Source organism: Lissotriton vulgaris, chromosome 8 (genome assembly GCF_964263255.1).
Source record: "Lissotriton vulgaris chromosome 8, aLisVul1.2, whole genome shotgun sequence".
Classification (NCBI taxonomy): domain Eukaryota; kingdom Metazoa; phylum Chordata; class Amphibia; order Caudata; family Salamandridae; genus Lissotriton; species Lissotriton vulgaris.
The window spans coordinates 633,046,725-633,068,907 of record NC_141696.1 but is presented as its reverse complement, the minus strand read 5'-3'; the positions used below and the strand labels follow the sequence as shown (position 1 = coordinate 633,068,907).

The 22,183-nt window shown below is 47.5% G+C and overlaps 1 protein-coding gene across 2 annotated transcripts in view; it reads left to right on the top strand.

The window, feature by feature from the left end:
• The window catches only part of PCYT1B (phosphate cytidylyltransferase 1B, choline), a 1,420,495-nt gene that overhangs the window by 746,816 nt on the left and 651,496 nt on the right, over positions 1–22,183 (top strand). For both annotated transcript variants that reach the window (XM_086934513.1, XM_086934514.1), the window contains exon 5: positions 9,794–9,872. In XM_086934513.1, coding sequence (XP_086790639.1) covers positions 9,794–9,872 — 79 coding nt within the window. The remainder of the gene's footprint in view (positions 1–9,793; positions 9,873–22,183) is intronic.

Sequence of the window (22,183 nt, the reverse complement as noted above, 5' to 3'; positions counted from 1 at the left end):
CGTAAGTGCAGGAGGGTATACTCCGCCCGATTATTATAGTGGGCCCTGAGTTTACCCCGCACTGCTACAAGTGGATGGAGCGTCCTTCGAGAAGGATTCTGCTTGTGCGCAGTTTCAAGTGTCGCCAGCTCTGCCTCCAACGCCTCCCTTTCCTCGCGCCTAAGTTTGTTCAGGGCGGAGTTCAACGCGATGCACGTGCCCCGTGTCGTCGCCTTAAAGGCGTCCCATTGGGTGAAAACCGAGGTGTCCCCTTCTTTGTTAAACACAAAGAATTCTCCAATGGCCGCCCTGAGTTTCTTGCACGACTCCTGATCACATGTAAGGGAGATAGGGAAATACCATTTGCGGTGGGGGGACGTCCCCGGGGCCCAAGTTAGACATAGTGCCAAAAGACTGTGATCTGATACAGAGAGCGGAAATATCCTACTGTCCCGCAAGTCCCCCTGTAACGACTGATTCAGAAAGATGTGATCGAGACGCGAATACGTGTGGTGAACATGGGAAAAGAACGTGTAGTCCCTAGCGTGGGGGTGGAGGGCGCGCCAGCTATCAATGAGACCCAGACTGTCTATAGCATCACGTAACTCAGGGGAGAAGAGGCCCGCCTCCGTCCTCTGTTGGTGCGAGCAATCAAGGCCTTTGTCCCAAACCAAATTGAAATCCCCCATTACTATCAAAGCACCCTCCCCGAAATCTCCCACCTCCCTCATGAAAGCCTCAAGGAACCCATTTTGGCCCGTGTTCGGCGCTTAGAGAACCACCCATGTGCAAAGCTTGCCAAGGAGCATCCCCTTCACCATCAGCCATCTGCCCTCCTTGTCGCTTCTCACCCCCATGGGTTGAAATTGAAGTGTAGAGCGGAACAGGAGTGCCACCCCCCGGTGCTTAGTAGTGGCAGAGGATTTGTAAATCAGTGGGTATTGCCTATTCCTAAGCCTGGTTTCGTCCCTACTGGCCAAATGAGTTTCCTGCAGTCCCACCACATCCAGATGATGATCTATAATGTATTTCCACACCTTCTGACGCTTCTGAGGGGAATTAAGGCCTTTAACATTCCATGAACCTATCGTAACAGGCATCCTTTAGACGTCACCCTCCCCCACCCCGCTCCACATAGTGCCCCCCGAAGTGCCATAGACAAACTGACCGCACCCGCAATCATACCAGAACCACTGCCACCACCACTGAGCCCGTTCCAAAGCAACCCTCCCCCAGACCAAAGGAGCCCAAAAACAACATACAGAGAAAACAGTTCCAGAACCAGAAAGAGAACAAATAAAGCTGGACATGACCATAAGGGTCGGGGGTAGAAGACCCGGGTAATGCCCCCCTCGAGTTCAGGGTCGGGGTAACCCTCCAATGGAGCACAGTCCCTCAATGTACCTGAGGTGGTAGAGCCCCCCTGGCCCCACGGGCCGCTGTTTGGGGAGCCTAGGCTGCCGAAGAGCTATCCATCCGGCCCGAATCAGTCACTAAGGCCACCGAAGCCAGAACCTCTCCCCTCTCACTTTGGCTCGCCGAGGGAGTCGGGCCCTCCGCCACACCATGCCGGCCCACTTTCTGCCAAGCCGGGGAGCGGGAACGGCGTCTTCTCCTTGGGGAGGCGCTGGCGCCAGCCGGCGTGGTCTCCTCCTCCATGCCCAGAAGTTCCCTGGCAGCCGCCAGAGATCTCACTTGCACCAGCCTGTTCTGCCACCTAAAGATGAGCCGAAAGGGGTGGCCCCAGGAGTAGGACACCCCGTGGTCCCGCTGGAAAGCCGTGACCGGGCGGGAGTCCCGCCGCTTCTGCAATGTGGAGGCCGCCAAGTCTTGAAAGAGCTGGGGGCTGTGTCCCCAAAATTGTAGGTTATTGGTATCCCTGGCTTTTCGTAGGATCCTCTCTTTTAATTGAAAGTCATGGACACAGACTAAAATGTCCGGCGGTGGCGAGCGCGCGCCACGTGGCAGCCCAACTCGATGCACTTTGTCCATGCGGATTTCCGAGAGGTCCGCCTCTGCCAGAATCTGCAGGAACAGGGCCTCCACGTATTCCTGCAGGTTTTCACCTTCTCCTTCCCAGGGTACAGCTCGGATTCGAATGTTATTGCGGCGGGACCGGATTTCCAAATCCTCGCAGTGGGTCTGAAGGTCTAAATTTTGCTCTCGAAGCCTGAGCATGTCCTGCTGTAACTGGTGAACGTCACCAGTGAGGCCTAGATCGTGCTCCTCCAGGGTCGCCACCCGTTCTCCGATGCCATCCACATCTCGGCGGACCTCGCGCAGATCGGAGGCCAGCTGTGACTTCAGCTCCGTGATGTTGTCCTTGATGGACGCAAAAAGTTCAATCAGGAAGGCCTTCGTGACTGGGCCATCCCCATCGTCCTTTGCAGGGGACTTGCTGGAGCTGGGGGGTGATCCGGATGGACCCTTCCCAGGGCCGTCCTTCCCAGTCCTGTTCATGCGGTTTCTCGTCGTCATGATGAGAAGCCTCGGCTAGCCCCTGCGCACTCCGCGATCACTAGAAGCGCCCCGGGATATCAGGCCGCGCTCCCTCACACCTCCCGAGATCTCCGCTCCGCCGTCACTGGGAGGCCGGGGCAATCAGAAGGTAGCTATCGCCGTGCACACACAGTGTCCACCGGGTCACCCCCGGGTTGTAAGGGGTAGGGACGGATCAGCACCTCTTCTCCTCCCGCGCCTCTGCGCTGTCCAGCAGCCGCCAGACAAGTCGGCGCCTCCTCGCCACCTCCGTCCGGACGACGTTAGCCAAGATGAGCCACAGGGCGCAGATTAAGTTCGTGATGGCCCCAATCGGGGAGTCCTGCAGTGCGATCGTTCCACACCGCAACTTGCTGTGACCCAGGGTCCCCCGGGTTATAAGCCGATGCACTCCAGGCGATGCAATGTAGGCCGCACCAGCGCACGTGCGTCACCTCCTCGATACCTCGGCTAAGTCCGCCGTTCTTGGTCGTAGCTCATCGGGAAAAGGCTCAAAAGCATGCAGGGCACCTCAGTAACCCCATGAAAGTCGAGTCCGGAGCAAGGATCGCCCCAGGTCAGCTACACAAGGCGATGAAAGGCTCGGGGTGCCCGAGGAGCTCGCAGGTACGTCTTACTCCATCGCCATCTTGGCCACACCCCCCGCCCCGGCCCTTTCTATTGGCAGGGTCACATATCCTGTGACGCGTGTGCTGGATGGGTGTGGTGTGGGTGTATACCACCCATGAGGGAGTGGCTGTGGCATGCTGACAACTAGACCTGTGATCAGCAGATTACTACAGGGCAGACCTGGGTCATATAGCATTGCCGCCCCCTCCTGTGAGCGTAAGCGGTGTGAGCTGGCCTGGCCTGGCATATGCCAGTCCAGTGTAAGGGTGTGAACAATGAACTCAGGGTTTTGGGCTTGGTTCCCTTCGGGACTGGACAAGGAAGTAAGTAATACGTGTGTCCCTGTTGTTGTGTCTGCGCCACCCGGTCCACATTCGGCAATGTGTCACCCTGTGACCCAAGTCCAACGACATGACCCACATGGACGTAAGAAGAATTCGCTGACCATACATTCATCCATACTTCCACACTTGACAGACCATAGACATGACACCCCTGCTCCATGGTCTCCATTAACCTCTGCATGTTTCCCAACTCCTGTGTGACACCGCTAGAGCCACTCTGACTGGACAGTTGTTCTATTCTCTGAGTCAGGGCTCCAGCAAAGTCAACCATGGTCCGTTGGAAGGCATGGAGCAGACTGTGGGTGTCCGTTAGGGACCGTGAGTGGTCCCTGATGGAACTTAGACACCCATGTATGGCTTCTAGTTTGTCTGCCATGCTATCGAAGCCCAGCTGCACCTGTTCAGCCAGCTGCTCCTGGCACCCCAACACAAGGCGTTGGAAGACCATGTGTTCTTCATGGGGGTCCTGGGAGGCAGCCGTGGTGGTGGGTGCTGCCTGTTGTGTGGTCTGTGTAGGGGGTGGGGTTTCCTCGTAGCTGCTGGGCTGCCCAGCTCCTGGAAGTGGGTTGCGTAGGCTCTCCACGAGCTGTTGGAGGATGTAGGAGTCAAAGCTGTAGTAGTCCTCTTCGTCAGCAGAGAAGAGAGGGTCAGGCTGCTCTACAGGAGGTGTTGATTCTCCCTCTGCAATGTGAAGGGGAGATGCAGTTAACAATGTGTCCACATATATGTTGTCAGATTGTACATGTTTTCATACAGACTGCATGACTGTACATTGTGGCTGTTTGGTAGGAGCTGCATATTTGATGTGGGACAGTGGACATTTCGACAACAGACGTGTGTGTGTTTGTACTTGTACATTTCAAACTCACATTCCCCTGCAATGTCAAATGTGACTGGCCATTGTCTACACCCAAGTGGTACCAGTTGTGGCCTGTGTTCTGTTGTAGGTGTTTTGCGGTTTGTACCACTTTGTTGTCAGTGTTGGTGTGCTCTGCCTGTTATGTGTGTGTGCTGCATTTTGGGGGAGTCACCCCTGCAGCTCTGATTTTGCTGCCCCTTATCCCTTTCATGTGGTGTGCCTTTGACTTCCGTGCTTGTACAGTGCTGAGATGTTGCATACTTGGGTACATTGGTCTCTTGGTGGAAGTTGATGGTCTGGGGCATGGTTTGTTCGCAGATGTGCTCTACTTAATTGTGCATGTGTGCCATTGTGCCCATTTCCCCAGTCCCTGGTTGTTATCCACCCTGGTGCTGTTGTATCCAGTCATGTTGAGCAGTGTCCAGTCACCCAACTCCTGCCACTGTATCCCCACTGATGACTGTGAACATAATTTCCTCCATATTGTCTAGCTCCTCCTGTGGCGCAGGACTCCCACCTCCATTCTGCATTGCTGGCTGTTGATGGGTTTCAGCTTGGTTTTGCACTTGACATAATTCTAGCGCCTCGTGACCTCTTCCATTGTCCTCTTCAGCACTCCGACTGCATTCACCTTGTCCACGATGGTCTGCCATAGTCCATCTTTGGATGCCAATGACACAGTGGAGGTGACGAACAGTTGATGGTGTTCTACCACCTCCATCATCAGGATCCTGTTTTCCTGTGGCCTGAACCGCTTCTTCCTACTCTTCTTCTCCTTGGCCTTTCCTGACGCTGCGGTCCAGGCTGGTCCTCCGGGGGGCTTGTGGGGTTCTGGTTCTCCTCCATACTTCCTTCGGCAACATCCATTGTGCTTCGTTGTTGTTTGGCATTTGTTTGTCTGTTTTTTGTCTACTTTTATGGTTATTTTTCCCTCCTGACGCGTTTGATTTGCAGGCCTGTCGCTGGATTTTGCAGATTTTAATATCGCAATTGGCCTCATCGCAGCTTATTTTGCATTCGTGTTTCGCATTTTTGTGGTGTGGCGTTGATTTTAACGTGGTCATTTGACACATAATCCGTTGAATATCGCATGGTACCGCCGTGTTATGAATACTTAGTTAACACGGCATAGTTTTCTCCATTATAGACTGCAATGTTGAGAGTTGCGTTAAGTTACTTTTGCGATGGTTGTCAAATGTTCTTGAGAATATGCCCCTTTGTGTTTTAAATAACTTTATAGGCCAGCATCTTTGAAGTGAACATTTGTGGTAAACGTTTTCAGTATCAGGGGCTCCTACTGCTCTGGTGTGCCCACTGGAGAGGAAGGTGCATAACAAGATCTGGGGCACCTTAGTTTTGGGTGAAAAATACATTGAACCTTCTAACCTTAATAATGTGAGATTCATACACCACTGAAGCATGGTTCCAATGTTTCTAGTGGTTCCAAACCCAGCATACCTAAACAAAGGCGGAGGCAGGCACCTAAGGGTCTTGGGTGCCAATGGGAAACCCTAGGTTTCATCTTGGGCCCTACCAAGGAAGATATAGGTACTTCACTATTTTAAGGTGCAAATGATTCAGTTTCATCGTAGGTTTACTCCAGGGCACCTGGGCTGCAGATCATTGTGCTTGTGTTCCATTTGCCTCCTAGAGCTAGTCTTCTATGAAGGTTTCAGTCATCTGAGCGTTCCTTCCGCCGACTCATAGCATCAGCTCTTCTGCACACTTGGAAGTCCAAATCCTTGTCTTGTCAGACAGAGCAACAGGTTTAGCCTTTTTCTATGACCACATGTTTAACCCGATCCTCAAAGAGGAGTGCAATGTGGTAACCTGTTCCTTGAACATGGCCTTCAACCTGCTGCTTTAGAGCCTTCTTCAGAAGTCCAAAAGGAGTACTAGCTAGATAGGGGGGGGCGGGGATACTGCACTTATGGGAAATTGGGGGATTTTGTGAGACCCCAGAACCTAATCACCAGGTGTGCTACTTTCAGTTTTCATCTTTTCAGCCAATCAGAATCTTCATAGTCTTATTACTGTACTTCCTACACTGGAAGGTGGAAAGAGTAATAAATGACTAATAGGATGCAGAGAGGAATGCTATCTGCCTCTGCTGGTGAAACAGCCACACTGGAGCAAATCTCCGGGTGGAATGTATATTGTAACGCACAACTCCAAAATGGGTAAAACCACTAAAAGGACTCTAAAGTTGGCTTTAACACTGGGGCAAGGAAAATCTCTCTTATGCTACCTTTGCTTTTCTTTGCTTTAGTGGGTAACATCAGAAAATAAAGTGATGGACAGAGTGTTGAAACTTTTCAAACACTCACCCCCAGTCACAGACCTGAGTTTAATCCATCGTCATGTTGCTGTCCACGTCACCGCAGTTTGGACCGAGCCATTTACAAATCAGTCTTGACCCTGCTCCCCATCGGAACAATCCATCCTGAATTAACAGGCCAGGTCCTCCCTGGACCGGAAACAAGCATTCTGGGATTGGTTTTGGGGTACCACCCCCTCATCAGCCAGGCTAGCTTGAATCCAGTGGTGCAGCGAGAAAGGCACCCACGTCTAGGCATAGTCTTAGCCACGTAGGGCGCACAGTTTGGACACAAATCAGTCTTGAACAATCTCAAATGCTTTTTTCTGGTCCAGGGAGGACCTGGCCTGACCATTCAGGCTGGACTGTTCTGATCGGGAGCAAGGTCAAGATTAATTTGCATATGGCTGCATCCAAACTGGGGTGACGTGATGAGCAAAATAACGATGGATTAAACCCAGACCTGTGACTGGTGGTGAGTGTTTCAAAATTGTCAACACTCCGTCCATCACTTTATTTTCTGATGTTGCTAGGTACGCCCTACGTGGCCAAGGGCCTGTCTAGATGTGGGTCTCTTTCTCGCTGTACCACTGGATTCAAGCTAGCCTGGCTGGTGAGGGGTGATGCCCTAAAACTGGTCCAAGGCTGCTTGTTTCTGGTCCAGGTAGGACCAGGCCTGGTAGTTCGGGCTGGACTGTTCCCATGGGAAGCAGGGCCAAGACTGATTCAGATATTGCTGAGTTTAAACTGGAGTGGCATGGGGAGTGAAAAAACAACATATTTAGACCCATATCTCTGTACTGTGGTTAATGTTTGACATTGTTTAGCATTCTCTCCATCGATTGTTCTTTTTACATTTGCTATAGAGAGTAGCATTCATGCCATAGTCTCCACACATGCCACACCTAAGACAGCCACAACATGCAGGAAGGAGGGAGTAAAAGAACACAATGATGTTAAAATGACCAGGCTTTAAAAAGAAGGTCAGGAGTCATCTCTCTCATAATTACTCAGTCACCACTAACCACTAACATGCTCAACAACACATATTACTACAACTGCTGAAGTATGTGATTTTGGTTTAAAATGTGTATTTTATTTGGCATACGAATTAACAATGAAGAACTATAGATATGGATTGAATCCCAGCATCCTGTCAGGAAGTAATGCTATTGTTTCACAAACTGCAGTTTCGTCAAGGGGCTTCATAATTATTGACAAGTTGTCCTGCTTTAAATTACTGAGTGCCAGCGTAGATTGCATTTATCTCTCAGGCTGGTCAAAAACGTACAGGAATGTAGCTGTGATATGTACTCCAGTATGTTTGTAATATGTTGTAATATTTAATTCTTACTCTTTGCGGAGCCTGTTTTGTTAAGGTACTGTATGTAGCTAAGGACCAATTTGTTTTAGCTCAACTATTAATAGAATTTCCTGATATGGTATTGAATGGTGTTTGTGGAGAGCTTTATGTGGCAAAGAGAAATGTGCAAGGTTAAAAAGCTGCCACCCTAGGCAAACAGCAGTGTTGAGAATGGAAACTCTATTATTACAGTAGCGCTGTTAGATATTTTAGCTCTTGGGTCCTACGAGGATAGCCATTCCAAATATGCTTTGGTTGTTTTTGGCATGAGTGTTCAGGACCTAATTTCCATTTTTCACTGATCTCTCAGTAAAACCTTGACTTTGGACATTATCAGCCATATTCATCAATCTCCCGTTTTGCGGGGCCCTAATAGCGAATTATAGCGATTCGCTATTAAGGACTCGCAAAACGGGATTCATGTAGGATTAGCAAAAAGTTTTGCGATTCCTACTGATTCCTTATTTGCGATTAGCAATTTGCTAATCACAAATAAGATTGCGATTTGAAGGGTGCCAGGGGTGTCCAAAGGACACCCTGTAGCACCCCTCAAATGCACATTTGAACAGGTGTTGCGCACACACATGTCCAGAGGACATGTGTGTGTGTAACATGCCAAAGAAAAAAATGCACTAAAGTGCTTTTTACTCTTTTTTCGCAATTTACCACGAAGTCAGATTTCGTGGTAAATTGCGACCAAATATTGCGAATTCGCAATTTCAAATAGGGTGATGAATTGGATTTAAGGAATCTCTATTAGAGATTCCTTAAATCCAATTCCTCGCAAATATGCGATTTCGCAAATAGCGATTTTTGCATTTGGGATGATGAATCCCAAATGCAAAAATCACACTCGCAAATGGCCAGATTCTCAGAATCTGGCCATTTGCGAGCGCAATTCAGTTTGATGAATATGGCTGTATCTGTATAAATACATTCGCAAAAAGCGCTAATGGTGTCATGATGCTTGACAGGCTCTGTAGAGAATATAGCACGTGACGTGATGCCTCACAGTTTACATGAAAGCATACAATTGAAAGGCAGACCAGGCCCATGGGCTTATCGCACAAAACCGATGTAACTCCTTGCTCTTCCAGTACTCTCACTAGCCTCTGGCTGTCATATTCCTCTACACCAAAAGAAACCTTGATAAGGAAAGTTGACTTTTGTCCAGCGCCCCAAAAATAAATTAACGAAAGTAGGCGCAATTAACTGGTACTGTACAGCAATGTGGCAAGGCTATTAGCACAGACGTGAGACTTACTGAAGCCTGAAGAAATATGTCATGCCCCACTTACTTTGAAATGTCTACACTGCATGTTGCTTGAAACTTTTTTTTTTAAGTATGTATGTTTTTGTGGCCTTTCCCATTCGCTTGCCATAAATGTGTTCAATTCTAATTGATAAGGCCTTAGAAAGTGGGAAGATAATTTCACACTCTCGGCTGAGACTTCCAAACTTTTAAGGACATTGCCTGAGGTATTCAAGGATTTGAAATTTATCTAAAATTGTTTTTTTTTTTTTTTATAAATGTACTTATTTACTTAAACTTTCACATCACAATAATTACCGCAGTGCTGGACAATTTAGGATTGTTAATGACCTGGTGAGTTAATGCCCTCGCATTAGCCTCAGGTGTTACTCCAAAATGCAAGTTTTGTATGGCTTTACATAAGCTAGTTTACTGAAGTTCTTCCCCAATCACGCTTATCTGTGGAGCTAATAGTGAAAAGCAGTATTGGCCAGAAAGAGAAATACAAATCTCAACATCTTGTAGTTAATGAAGTTGTAAAACGTTTACATTTATTTTTCTGTTATTTTAGATTGATTTCGTAGCTCATGACGACATTCCATACTCCTCAGCGGGATCAGACGATGTATATAAGCACATCAAAGAGGCAGGTGAGGGAAACTTTATTATTTAAAACGTCTTTGTATTTGTAATCCCTGTCCTATTTCGCCCAGGTGATCGCCCCCCCTCTCTCATGTACAAGCTTATTCTTTATGATGTTTTTTGATGTAACAACGCCGTAATCATTATTCTACAAGGACTCAGTGAAGCATGGTATGTCTGCTTAATGACTAAAACCATGGTTAATCAGGCATTGAATGCGATTAACCGTTGCTGAGGTGACCTGGAGAAATTCCGTGGCGTTTAATGCGTACATGATTTTACCACATGCTGTGATCAGGTGGTAATTGTATGCGGGGGACAATATGTGGAGTGGGAGTGGAGGAACGTGTATAGGGAGTAGCGGAAGCAAAATTCTGGCAGGAGGGAGCATTGTTTGCTCTCTTGACAGAAAAAAACAAGCAGTGGCATAGCTAATAGGTCTCGTCTTTGGGACCTTATAAGTGTTTAGCCAGAGCTTTTGGCTTTGCCATTGTGTTCAAGCTATGTCGTAGAGTATTGTGGCTGCTGTGCAGCATGTCGAAAAGTTAGTATAAAAAAGTGTTATAAGCATATTTGACTTTATTTTTGACTAAGAGTTCATTGGCTCTGGGTTCTTTCACTTTTAAAAATGGCCGAGGCCACAAATAACAAAGTCAAGAGGCCTCGCCCATCCACTGGTCATCCCTGAAGTTGTTTATTAGGCTCTCCTCTGCTTTTAACATGTTGCAACTGAAACAGGATTTTTTCTGCCCCAAAAATCTCATAAACAGTGAAACAGGACTACTTTGATACCCCACTGTTTCCCCCTCAGCTCAACTAACAGTGAAACAGGACCTCATGGACTCTCCCACACCCTATGAACACAGATAAAGGACTTCATAACTAGTTACCTAGACCTCGTCCAATGAGTCGGCCATCTTAGACTGTCTGAGACTGCCTCAGACTGACTCCTTCATAGTGGTTTATCCCCCTATCCCCGTTTATTCTGATCTCTCTGATCTACACCACATCTCACAGCATGGAACCTACAGGCACTCACACCTTCAAAATCATCTACCCTCCGAAACTCACTAAAAAATCTGCTAAACGCTTTAAGCATAACTTTTTAAAATCTCACCCTGAAACACCTTTGCTGACCCGTATTTCTCACTACATAAAGGGATCATGACCACTGACATCATTTTCTTCACCAAACGCAGAGCTCAATGGAAGAAAGCCTTCATAGCCATACTCGCGATTTCTTCCACATGGGCTAATGATCTACACTGCACCATCACAACTCTTCCAAACGACAGCCGTTATTACAATTCTAACAATGGTACTATTCTCATTCAGGCCACGGACCACGGACCACGGTCTTAACCTATTTGACTACAGGCGGCAATATAGTTGCAGGTTTTCTTTTGGGCTTCAGTGTGTTATGTTTTCTTGTTTAAGTGCTTAGAGACCGGCGGTGATAGGCGCTATAAAAATATCCTATAACATAACATAACATAACATAACATAACATAACATAACATAACATAACATACATCTTCCCTATTATTAAAGAGCATGTATCTAATCCACCCACTTCCCCCTTTATGACCATTACACCTAGCACCCCAGATACCGCAACTCCTACCCTTTTTGCCACCCTCCCACCCCCTACACCCTTGCCACTAAGGAGCTCTGAGCCTTACACCTCCCACAACCGTTCTTCCCCACCCGCCTGCACACGTCTCCCCTCTTCATCTAACCCCAACATACTTCCAACTGGCTCGACCATAACAACAAACTCACCTCTTTACCAATCGTTAAGGTTCCCTGCAACGCCCACAGCCCCCCACCTCTATTGCCTCCTCCCCGTCGATCACTCACTGATCGTTCCACCTCCCTCTAACTTGCCTTTAATACATTCCACTACCCCTACTACTCCTCCCCCCTGCCTTCTCCGACCCATGGAACCCTCCACCCATTTAGCTGCAATTTCGACTCCTCTAATGACACATGCTTCACCCTCTCTTGCATGTCCACCATTTACTACCCCAGAACCTACTGCACCCCTAGACACACCTACCACACCTCTTCTCCCACCTGCATCCATTCCCACCTCCCCAGCATCCTTGTTAACAAAGTGCCCAATACTCTACTCATCACCCCACCCTTCCACCCCCTTGCCCCCCTTGCCTACTACCGACCTCACACCTTACCGAGCAAAACCTCCCCAACCCATTCCCCCGTCTACTTCCACTACCATCCCAAACAACACTTTGGACAAAATTATGTCCATTCTTCTTCAAATTAAAGATGAACTTCACACTCTCAAAGAGTTTATCTAGAAACAACCCTGGCACCCCACACCCCTCAGAACCCTTTCACCCAACAAACCTAGCACCCACCCTCCACTCTCATACAAACATAACCCTCCTTACTGGACCTCCTTTCCCTTCCGTAATTCTCCCACCCATCCTTTGCGTAGCCCCAACCCACTTTCTGCGTACAACATACGCTCCCTTCTTCACTCCTATGATCTCACACTGTCTGCCCACATAGTCCCCAAACACCTTCCCATCCCCACTATCCCCCCAACCCCCATAGGTCCTCCACACAGAATGATAGAGGCATAGTTACCAATAATCTTAAAAAAGTCACACTCCCTCATGACCCCTCCTCCACCCTTATCACTCCCCGGCTTAAATGCTCAATTTTGAAATGTAGATCGGCCCCTAGACACGCATCAGACATTGCCGACCTCATTATTGCAAATGACCTAGACTTGACCGTACTCACTGAAACCTGGTTAACAGAATCTTCCTCGCCACTCTTTGACATCCTAGTTCCCCCTAACTACCACATCATCAGATTGGATAGGATTGGAAAGATAGGGGGTGGAATCGCAAGTATTTACCGGAGCAACCTCTCAGTAATGAGAGCCATATCCCCTTTTTTCTCCTCCTGTGAACAATTTTGCCTTGACATCAACAGCGAAGGCAATCCTGTATGCTCCCTACACATTATCTACCACCCACCAGGTGACAACCTCACCTTTACCGAACACCTCATGGACCTGGTCACAACAAACTCTGGACGACAACACACACAAATATTCCTTGGTGATTTCAACCTCCATTGGAATGATCACAACAACTCTGTGGTCAACAGTCTCAAAAATGTCCTCAGCACCCTTGACCTCACCCAAATTTGCAACAGCCCTACACACGACAAAGGCTCTATCCTGGATTTAATCATTTTCAAATGCAACTCCATCCAACTCGAGTCAATCCAACCATGTGACTGGTCTGACCACCACATTATCACGTTCTATATCAATGAAAAAGTGAAACCTAACCCGGTTCAAGCCACCAGATCTTTGGTCCGGAAGAGAGACTTGAAGAAACTCAATCCTAACTCTCTACCCTCCCCCAGCTACAACCTTCTCCTACCCCCTACTGCGCTACCGACGTACAGGTTCTCACCGACCACTACCTCAACTCGATGTCCTCTATTATCAACAAAGTTGCCCCCCTTCAGTTAAAGAGAGTTTCCTCTAAGAATTCTAAACCATGGTACGACAGGCCGCTTAATGAAGATAGACGAGCTATGAGACTAGCAGAACGCAACTGGAGATCAGTCCCCTCAGCTATGCACCTCAAAACACTAAAGAAAAAAAGAAACACATATTTTAGAAAAATCAAACGTTCGAAAGCATCCTTCTTCAGCCACCAACTTGACCAGGCAAGAAACCGACCAAAGAAGCTGTTCGAGTTAATCAAAACTCAATCTAGGGATGGATCTCAAAGACCACAAAACACCTCTAGTAAACTACCGTCCTGTGAAGAATTCTCTTCTTTCTTTAATCTAAAGACAGACACGATTAGGAAAGATCTCCTCTCTGATCTAAGACTTTATTCCAACCCCCACAGCAAAATGCCCCTTGATCTAAAAAACAATGCAGCGTGGGCATCTTTCGAAACTTACTCAGAAGACTCTATCGGCAAGATTCTAAGTACACTGAAGCCCTCCAATCACCTGACTGATCCTCTACCCGCTAACGCTGTACAGGACTTTATCCCATTGCTTCTCCCGCTTTGGACAAAAATCATTAACAGCTCTCTGCAACAAAGATGCATCCCGGACTTCCTCAAAGTAGGACAGGTATCGCCCATACTAAAGAAACCTACAGCGGACCCCACCGAGTTGATCAACTATCGTCCTATCACCAATATCCCTACTTTGGTCAAACTCTTAGAAAAATGTGTACATCTCCAACTGACAAAACACATCGAGCACTTTCACCTCCTCAATTCACACCAATCAGGCTTCCGAGCAGGCCACAGCACGGAATCAGCTATGACACACATAATTGATGACACACTTCAAATTCTTGATCGGAATGGTACCTGCATCCTCATCCTTCTCGACCTCTCATCAGCGTTGGATACGGTCAAACACAAGAACTTACTCGATCTGCTGAATCTTGGAATGGGTATATCAGGGACAGTACTCAAATGGTTCAACTCCTTTCTACATAACTGGACTCAGAAATTCAAGATTAACAATACTATGTCTACACCAGTTCCTGTAACACTAGGTGTCCCACAAGGATCCTCCCTATCCCCTACCTTGTTCAATCTAGTCATGGAACCACTCACCGCACTGCTTCAAGCATCTAATGTACAATTTCACATGTACGCAGACGATACCCAGCTCTACCTTAAAATACACACCCTTGAAGACATCAAACTTCTCAACACAACACTTTAGAACACACAGACTTGGCTAGCAGAGAATCATCTCAAACTTAACGCCCTAAAAACAGAATTCCTCCTAATAGCTCCTCCCTCCAAAGTCCCCATCACTCAGTCCTGGCTTAACCATCTCACTGCACTTAACGTTCAACCTACTATTGTGGATTCAGCAACATCTTTAGGCATAACCCTCGACTGCAATCTCAATATGCATCACCATATCAGCAATGCTATGAAAGTAGCTGACTTCCAAATCAACACGCTGAGAAAGCTGAAACCTTTCCTCCCTGCAAATGACTTCAGAACTGCAGTCCAAGCCCTAGTAATCCCTCGAGTGGACTATGGAAGCGTTGCCCTCTGTGGCCTCCCCTTATCAACTACCGCACCATTAAAAGCCTCTATTAATGCTGCAGCCAGACTTATCACGGGCTCAAAAAAACGGTCTCACATCTCCCCTGACTTAAGATCCCTGAACTGGCTGCCATGCGAAGCTAGAATACACCTGAAAATCGCATGCATGACACACAAGGCCATACACCACAACTCATCCAGCTACCTCGCTCTGAAATTGACAATCTCGGGCGGCTCAAGAGCTAAAATAAGGCAGAAAACTTTTTTTTGAAACGCCAAAGATTCCACAAGAAAAAGACATAAAAACGCTCCTTCTCTGGGATGGCGCCCAGGATCTGGAATACCCTTCCTCCAGAAATCAGACTTATCCCATCCACGGCATCCTTCAAAAAAGAAGTAAAATCTCTCCTCTTCGCTAAATTCACATGAATTTAGACTACTGTACCCTCGTTCTCAGTATGTCTCCTCAAAATACTATGTTCAGTTGACCACCTATATGCCGCTGCTACCTCACCTTGTTTACATTTGCTTAACTTGTTTGCTCATCTTTGCATGATATACTTGTTTAACTTTTATTCCTTTATTTGTGTATAATTGTCCACCTACACACCGCTGCTACCTCACCTTGTTTACATTTGTTCAATCTGTTTGCTCCTCTTTTCATTATATTTTGTTTTATTCTTTATCTGTTTATGCCATCTGTGTGTAAAGCGCTCTGATATCCGCAGGGATCTTGTTCATACTCTATAAAACTTTCAAAATAAATAAAAATATTATGTACAACTGAACGACCCGATTAAAAAAGAATTAACATAAACATGTTTTCTAGTTTTGTGCTTATTGTCCTACCACGTCGCGAGTGAAATCAAGATTTATTTTTATGGTTGTGTGTTTTCAGTGGCAGATGAGATGTTATTATAATGTAGGTCACGTTTTCAAATAGGGATACATGTTTTAATGAAAACACAGATATATAATGATTAAAATCCAAAGAAAAATGGGATAGTGTGTATAATATGGACAACAATGTTTCTTAAAAGGGCTGGTGGTGTTGGTGTAGTAAGTTCCTTTTTACAACTGTTTTGTAACACAAACAATCCCTTAGGAAAAACAGAGAAGCTTTGCACAGAACTTCAACAGCTGTTGTAAACAGACAACTATGAGTTGTCATTTTAAAAATATAATTTGTGTGCTGATGACTGAAATGGCAATATGGTCACTTATAATGTAGGGCGTTTTTAGGGGCTTCGAAAGTTTCATCCTTGTAGGTAAGGCTTTAAGTAGGATGACAATACTGGGGGGGCTCTCAAAGGGGCGTGGCCGATGTACTGTGCTGAACATCGGTCATCCCGCCTCACAGAAAGCCCTGCTTGTAGCAAACACACCTGGATACGTTTTTTACGCCTGAGCAGTAAAAGCTACTTGTACTGTGAAGAATCTCAAATGCACCTTTATGTTGAGCTGCATTATATTCCCTTGCAATACTTCTGTGAAAAGAAACATGTGAGCCAAGAAACCCAGAGTGAGTGTACGTTCCAGAGACTCTTTTTTACATTTTTATTTTTTACACAAAGTTTTAACTGTAAAACGGGCGGGTTGGGCATGGATTGAAGCAAAGTGGCAGACAAGGAGAAGCACACATTCAAGATAGGAATACTAGGAGGACAAAGAATAAAACAGGGTAGAAGGTTGTATGGGTGTAGGAAAGTTATGGGGCAGAATTGCTAACACGTTCATAATAAGACTTTTTCATTTGTGGTAAACATTGTATTTTGACCAGGGGCAGACAATGTCAAATTGCACCCCTTGTGAAGCAATGACACCACAAGTGGGGGTCGAAGCCTGATAAAAAAAAAAGCGCTGCCACGAAAGTGGGGGATGGGACGATGAGCAGCATTCAAAGGATGACACCAAACCCAAAACAGATGGCAGCCTGCATGCCGCTGCTGGCTCCCGAGAGCAAAACTCTCTGGGAGTAAACATTTCCCAAAAAGCTGGGACATCCACACACCTTTGGCCAATTGCGTGTTTTCAATTTTGAAAGCCAGACGCAAAGGCCAATAGCGTGTGAGCACCACACGCACAAGCTTGTAGAAAAGCTGAAGTGATTCTAAAAGGCCGATTTCCTAGAGCAGCGCATGCGTGCTGCGCTAGGCTCGACCTAAAAAAGTGCAGGGGGCCCAGAGTTTTAATTACACACCCGCCACTTGTGCTGCCACTTCACACAGTAATGGAAGTTGCGCGCTATGCAAACAGCATCCTACCTGCCTCTTCCTAGAGCCTGGGTATCCTACAAACCTCTGCCACTCCTACAGGGCAGCCTTCACACATACTATGCTAGGCAGCACATGTAAGGTAGCCTTTACACTGGCTCTTCCCACGCTCTGTGCAGCCTACAGGCTGCTTCTGGGTCGATCAGAGTACTAGCCAGGGCAGCGAGCATCAGGGACCAGCGCTATAACCAGGGCCTCTGACAATATGTATCTGGTGAGGACTAATTATGCTGCAGGGTTGACTAAAAATGTGGCAAGAAAAGGTAAAATATGTGGCCTAATATGGCGCAAATTTCGACAGTATTACTTTATTCTTTTTTTCATTTGTACACGTTAACACTCGATAAAAATTTCACCTCATAGGTACCTGATTAACAGCCAAATACAACAACAATCAACTGAAAGGTGGTGAACCGACGTGTGCGAGGGGCTTTGCCCTGCATGGCAACACGTGTCACCACGTTTAGTAAGTAACTCTTGACCTGTTTGACCTAGAAATTATTTATAGGCAAAATCTGCAGAATATGCAGCAGATGATGGATACTGTGACAAATACATATATATTAATGTGGAAAACTATGCGGCCATCAAATTGCATAAGTCCAGTGGCCTTCATAAATAACAGCAGCCACGAGCCCGGCTGGGCCTTATGTCTTTTGAGTGTGCAGTCCGTACACCTGAAGGAGAAAGGTGCCCGAATAGGAAGCAGGCTATTAAGGTGACCATAGGGGCCCAAGTAGCGCCATCCCACAGCAAGAACAACCAAAAGGGAGGGGGGGGGGGACGGGTACGTCTTTAAATGTTTAACAGGCGACCATTCAAGTTTGGTGATATTCCTTTTACTTAAAGTCTTCACGTGATTGAGGACGATGGTCCACCTGCCCCCAGGAGAATCTTTTATCGATACAACTGCGACTTCTTAACTCCATCAAGTGGATCCGCTGAATTCTTGTGAAGTGAATTAGCGGGGAGAGGGTTCAAAGTGGGCGGGTGACCTTAGTTCCTGAGTAATTGCCATGCGGCCTCCACGCTCCCTAGGCACCAGGTTGTCGTATCGTCATCATCCTGACCCTGCGCATGGACAGGGCAGGCGGAACAGGAAGGGGCGTGGGAGGCGGAACAGGAAAGGGAAAAGTGAAAGCAAGCAGTTAAAGGTAGACACCAGTTTAATAAAGACGTGCCTGAAACCTACTTGTGGCTCCTGAGTTTATTTGGGAAAAGGCGACACTGGCGACGAGGGTGGGATCACCATCAAAACTCCACATGCCTCAAAGTCCCTGCTGTCCGTGCACGGCCGAAAAACAGCGAGCCTGCAGCCTGTTGTCGGCGCTGTGTGGAAGAGCACGGAAAAGGAAGAACGCTTTACACGCCGCGTTCTGATGCTGCCTGGAAGCGCGACGGCTTCACAACCTCAGGAAGTGCCTGCGCTGCCCTCGATCGTTGCCTCGAGTCTGTCCGACTCGGCAACTGCAGGAGAACTGCCTGCCCGATCTGAAAAACGGCACGAAGCCGCAAAAGACACCGGAGATTGTCCCGGAATCTGCCAGCTGAAGCAGAGCGCGTGAGGGTGAGTCCCGAGCGCTGAAATAATCAGCCAGAGTTGATTCAAAGGTGAAAACACGGAAAATAAGTGAACCTGTGACTTCAAAGGGGGGAAACAACTTGTCCCAAGTGGCGGCCATTTTGAGGTCAGGCGCCAGCCATAGACACCCATTGGATTTTTGGGGTCAGCCATTTTAAAGTCAGGCAACACCAAATTTAATTTGAACAGCTAAATAAATCAAAAGCAGTTAGCTTACCGACTAGATTTAAATCAAGATGTCTGTTACTAACCCGACAGGTGCTTCAGGAACAGGAGCAGCGGCTCCGGCCTCACCACCTCTCGCACCATCTCCGCAAGTGCTCATGGGGGTGCCATATCTGCGGCCACCAGACCCTCTAGAATTGACGACAGCATGGGGCCCAAGTGGAAAAGCTGGGCAGAAGATTTTGAGGACTATATGACCGGGTCTCAGGTGCAAGATCCTAAACAAAAACTGATAGCCTTGCGAAACCTAGTTGGGAAAGACATTGCGCAAATCATCAAAGAGCTGCCTGCCGCAAATGCTACCTCCTATGATGACGTAAAAGGGGCCCTTGATCGAAGGTTCCTACACAAACGCAACCTAGATTATGAACTCTACACATTTATTCTAGCATCCCAGGAAAAAGACGAACACATGTGTGACTTCATTGTACGCATCAGGCGTCTAGCCCGACACTGTGAGTTCGATACTTTCACCACTGAAGATGCACTGGGACTACGCATAATTGAAGGCTGTCAATCCGAATCTCTGCGATGGCGACTGCTAAAAAAGCACTACACTCTCGAAGAGATTGAAGAAATGACATGAATCAACGACCAAGCAGAGGATCATGCAAGAAAGATGGAGGTTAACAAGACTGAAAAGAAGGAACAAGCATTCAGGATGCAAGCACATAAGGAGAAGAAACATCGGTCGGATCATCACAAGTCAAGAAAACTGACCCATTTCACAACCTCCCAAAGGGCGTCATCACGTCAAGAGTCACGACACACCAAAACCAGCAAGACGGCACCAACGTGCTACAGGTGCGGCCAAGAATACCCTCACTCGGGACAGTGTCCGGCCATTGGTCAGCGATGTCATCGTTGCGGGAGAGAGAATCATTTTGAAGTGGCCTGCCAGACTCGACCATCAGGGCGAAAGGCGTCCACGTCACGGTCAAGCACACAACACCACGCTCGAGCAGTAAAGGGAAAAGAAGGACGCTCTTCCAGCTCATACCGGTCGAGTGTACGTTCTGCCAGCTCATGTAGATCACGGAGATCGACATACAGTGAGTCGTCATTACCCACACCTGTATCCCAAGATAGTGACGAATACATCTGCATGGTGTCAGATCCAGACCGGCTGAAAAGGTACCCAAAATTAGACATCCGAATAGGAGATCACCCTGCCAAATTTGTATTAGATTCTGGAGCTTCTTTAAATTACATCTGTGCTCTTGAATACCAAAGCATGAAGCCAAGGCCGAAACTAGAATCCGCAGCTGTCCGAGTATACACTTGGATGTCCAGAAAACCACTACCATGTTTAGGTCGCATCAGCACAACTCTATCCTACAAGGATCGACAAATTCCAGCTTATGTTCATGTAGTTGAAGGCCCGGACCTGGCCGACTGCCTACTTAGCTTGCCAACAGCAGAACGCTTGACACTCGTGGAACTCCTGTACATTACAGAGGATGCCCCAGACATCATCTCCAAGTTTCCGAACCTCTTCAAAGGGCTAGGGAAACTCAATCAATTCAGAGTAAAGCTACACATTGACGAACAAGTGACCCCGGTGGCGCAACACCACAGGAAAGTGCCTTTTCACTTACCACAGGCAGTAGATGATGAACCTCAGGATCTACTGAAGACAGACATCATTGAGCGCACATCAGGCCCCACCCCGTGGGTATCACCAGTGGTGGTGGTGCCTAAGAAAGGGCAGGACAACAAAGTGCGCCTGTGTGTGGACATGTGCGCGCCCAACACGGCCATTGAAACGGAGCGCCACCCAGGACCACACATTAGCGACATGATCGCCCACCTCAATGGAGCCACTGTCTTCTCGAAGCTCGACCTCAATAAGGGATACCATCAACTGGAGTTACACAAAAAATCACAATACATTACAACCTTACAACTCACCAAGGACTCTTCCATTACAAACGCTTAAACTTCGGTATATCCTCGGCTGGCAAGATCTTCCAGGAAGCCATCCGGTGGGTAATCCAGGGGAACCCGAATGCATTTAATTACAGCGATGATATCCTAGTGTTCGGAAAGGATCAAACAGAGCATGACACTGCTCTGGATAGAGTATGCCATACACTACTGAACGCCAACCTAACTCTGAACTCAGCCAAGTGCGAGTTCCACAGATCAACCCTGAAGTTTTATGGCCACATTTTCTCCAAAGACGGTATGAAGCCAGACCCAGAAAAAGTATCCGCTCTTGTAGACACTCCAACACCACGAGATGTCGGTGACCTTCGATTGTTTCTGGGGATGGCGAGCTACTGCGCTCGCTACATTCGAGATTACGCTACCATCAGCTATCCCCTCAGGGAACTCACCCGTAAAGGCCAGCAATTTCTATGGACACCTGCATGTGATCACTCTTTCAACAAAATCAAGAAAGCTGTCAGCTCCGCTATCAACCTAGCATACTTCGACACCAAGAAGAAGACTGAAAGCACTGTTGACGCCAGCCCGGTGGGTCTGGGCGCCATCCTGGCACAATATCAAGAAGACTCAGACCAACGCCACATCATCGCCTACTCCAGTCGCAGCCTCACCGACACCGAGAAGGCATACTCTCAACCTGAAAAGGAGAGTCTTGCGGTGGTATGGGCCTGCGAGCATTTTCATCTCTTCGTATATGGCAAACATTTCACTCTCATCACGGACCACCAAGCCCTCATTACCATATTTGGTAACCCCAAAGCAAAAATGCCTCCGCGCATTGAACGGTGGGGACTACGTCTCCGGGACTACGTGTACACCATCACAAACCAGGGAAGTCAGAAAATCCAGCGGACTACATGTCTCGACACCCTCAAATGCATACCAGTGAAAAGTGCTCATTGGCAGAAGAGTACATCCATTTCGTTATTGACACTGCATGTCCGCATACAGTGCCCCTGGAGGCGATCCGTGAAGCGTCAGGTCAAGACCCTGTTTTCCAAGATGTCATGGCTCACATACGCAACAACTCGTGGAGACATGTGAAAGACAACCCCCAGAACTCTGCTCAGAGTGTTCAAGAACTCATAGCGTTCAAACACATCCAAGAAGAACTGTCCATCAGTGCGGATGGTTTGTTATTGAGAGGGGGGAGGATAGTGATCCCACAAAGACTATGGCAAGGAGTGATCAACCTTGCTCATGAAGGC